Source organism: Myotis davidii, unplaced genomic scaffold (assembly GCF_000327345.1).
Source record: "Myotis davidii unplaced genomic scaffold, ASM32734v1 C63283700, whole genome shotgun sequence".
Taxonomy (NCBI): Eukaryota; Metazoa; Chordata; class Mammalia; order Chiroptera; family Vespertilionidae; genus Myotis; species Myotis davidii.
In genome coordinates this window covers 1-817 of record NW_006367065.1, presented here as the reverse complement: position 1 = coordinate 817, position 817 = coordinate 1, and the positions used below count along the sequence as shown (strand labels likewise).

At 40.4% G+C, this 817-nt stretch overlaps 1 protein-coding gene across 1 annotated transcript; it reads left to right on the top strand.

Moving 5' to 3' along the window:
• Positions 1-36: 36 nt before the first annotated feature.
• Positions 37-809, top strand: LOC107181457 (olfactory receptor 4F15-like; the record flags this gene model as incomplete). The annotated part of the gene is made up of 1 exon (XM_015557336.1): positions 37-809. A coding segment is annotated over exon 1 (750 nt), but the record flags the coding sequence as incomplete, so codon positions are not given.
• Positions 810-817: the final 8 nt, after the last annotated feature.

The window sequence follows — 817 nt, the reverse complement described above, 5'->3', positions numbered from 1 at the left end:
TTTTTTTTTCATTTTCTTCCTTTTAGATAACATGAACATTGACCTTGGTGTTTGAGACAATGGATGGAATGAATCACTCCACAGTATCAGAGTTTGTGTTCCTTGGACTCACCAATTCATGGAAGATTCAGCTTCCCCTTTTTGTCTTCTCCTGTTTGTTCTACTTGGGTGGCATGATGGGAAACCTTGTCATTGTGTTCACTATAACCTTCGATGCTCATCTACACTCCTCTATGTATTTCCTCCTGGCTAACCTCTCAGTCATTGATATGTTTTTTTGCTCAATCACAGCCCCTAAAATGATTTATGACATTTTCAAGAAGCACAAAGCCATCTCCTTTTGTGGATGTATTACTCAGATCTTCTTCACTCATGCTGTTGGGGCCGCTGAGATGGTACTGCTCATCACTATGGCCTTTGATAGATATGTGGCTATATGTAAACCTCTCCACTACCTGACTATCATGAGTCCAAGAATGTGTCTATACTTTTTAGTCACTTCCTGGATTGTTGGCTTTATCCATTCATTGATTCAATTAGTTTTTGTGGTAGATTTGCCTTTTTGTGGCCCTAATGTATTGGACAGTTTTTACTGTGACCTTCCTCGACTCCTTAGACTTGCCTGCACAAATACACTAGAACTGGAGTTCATGGTTACTGTCAATAGTGGGCTTATTTCTGTGGGATCTTTTGTCTTGCTGGTCATTTCCTACATATTTATTTTGTTCACTGTTTGGAAGCACTCTTCAGGTGGTTCATACAAGGCCCTCTCCACGTTGTCAGCTCATATCATTGTGGTGGTTTTGTTCTTTGGGCC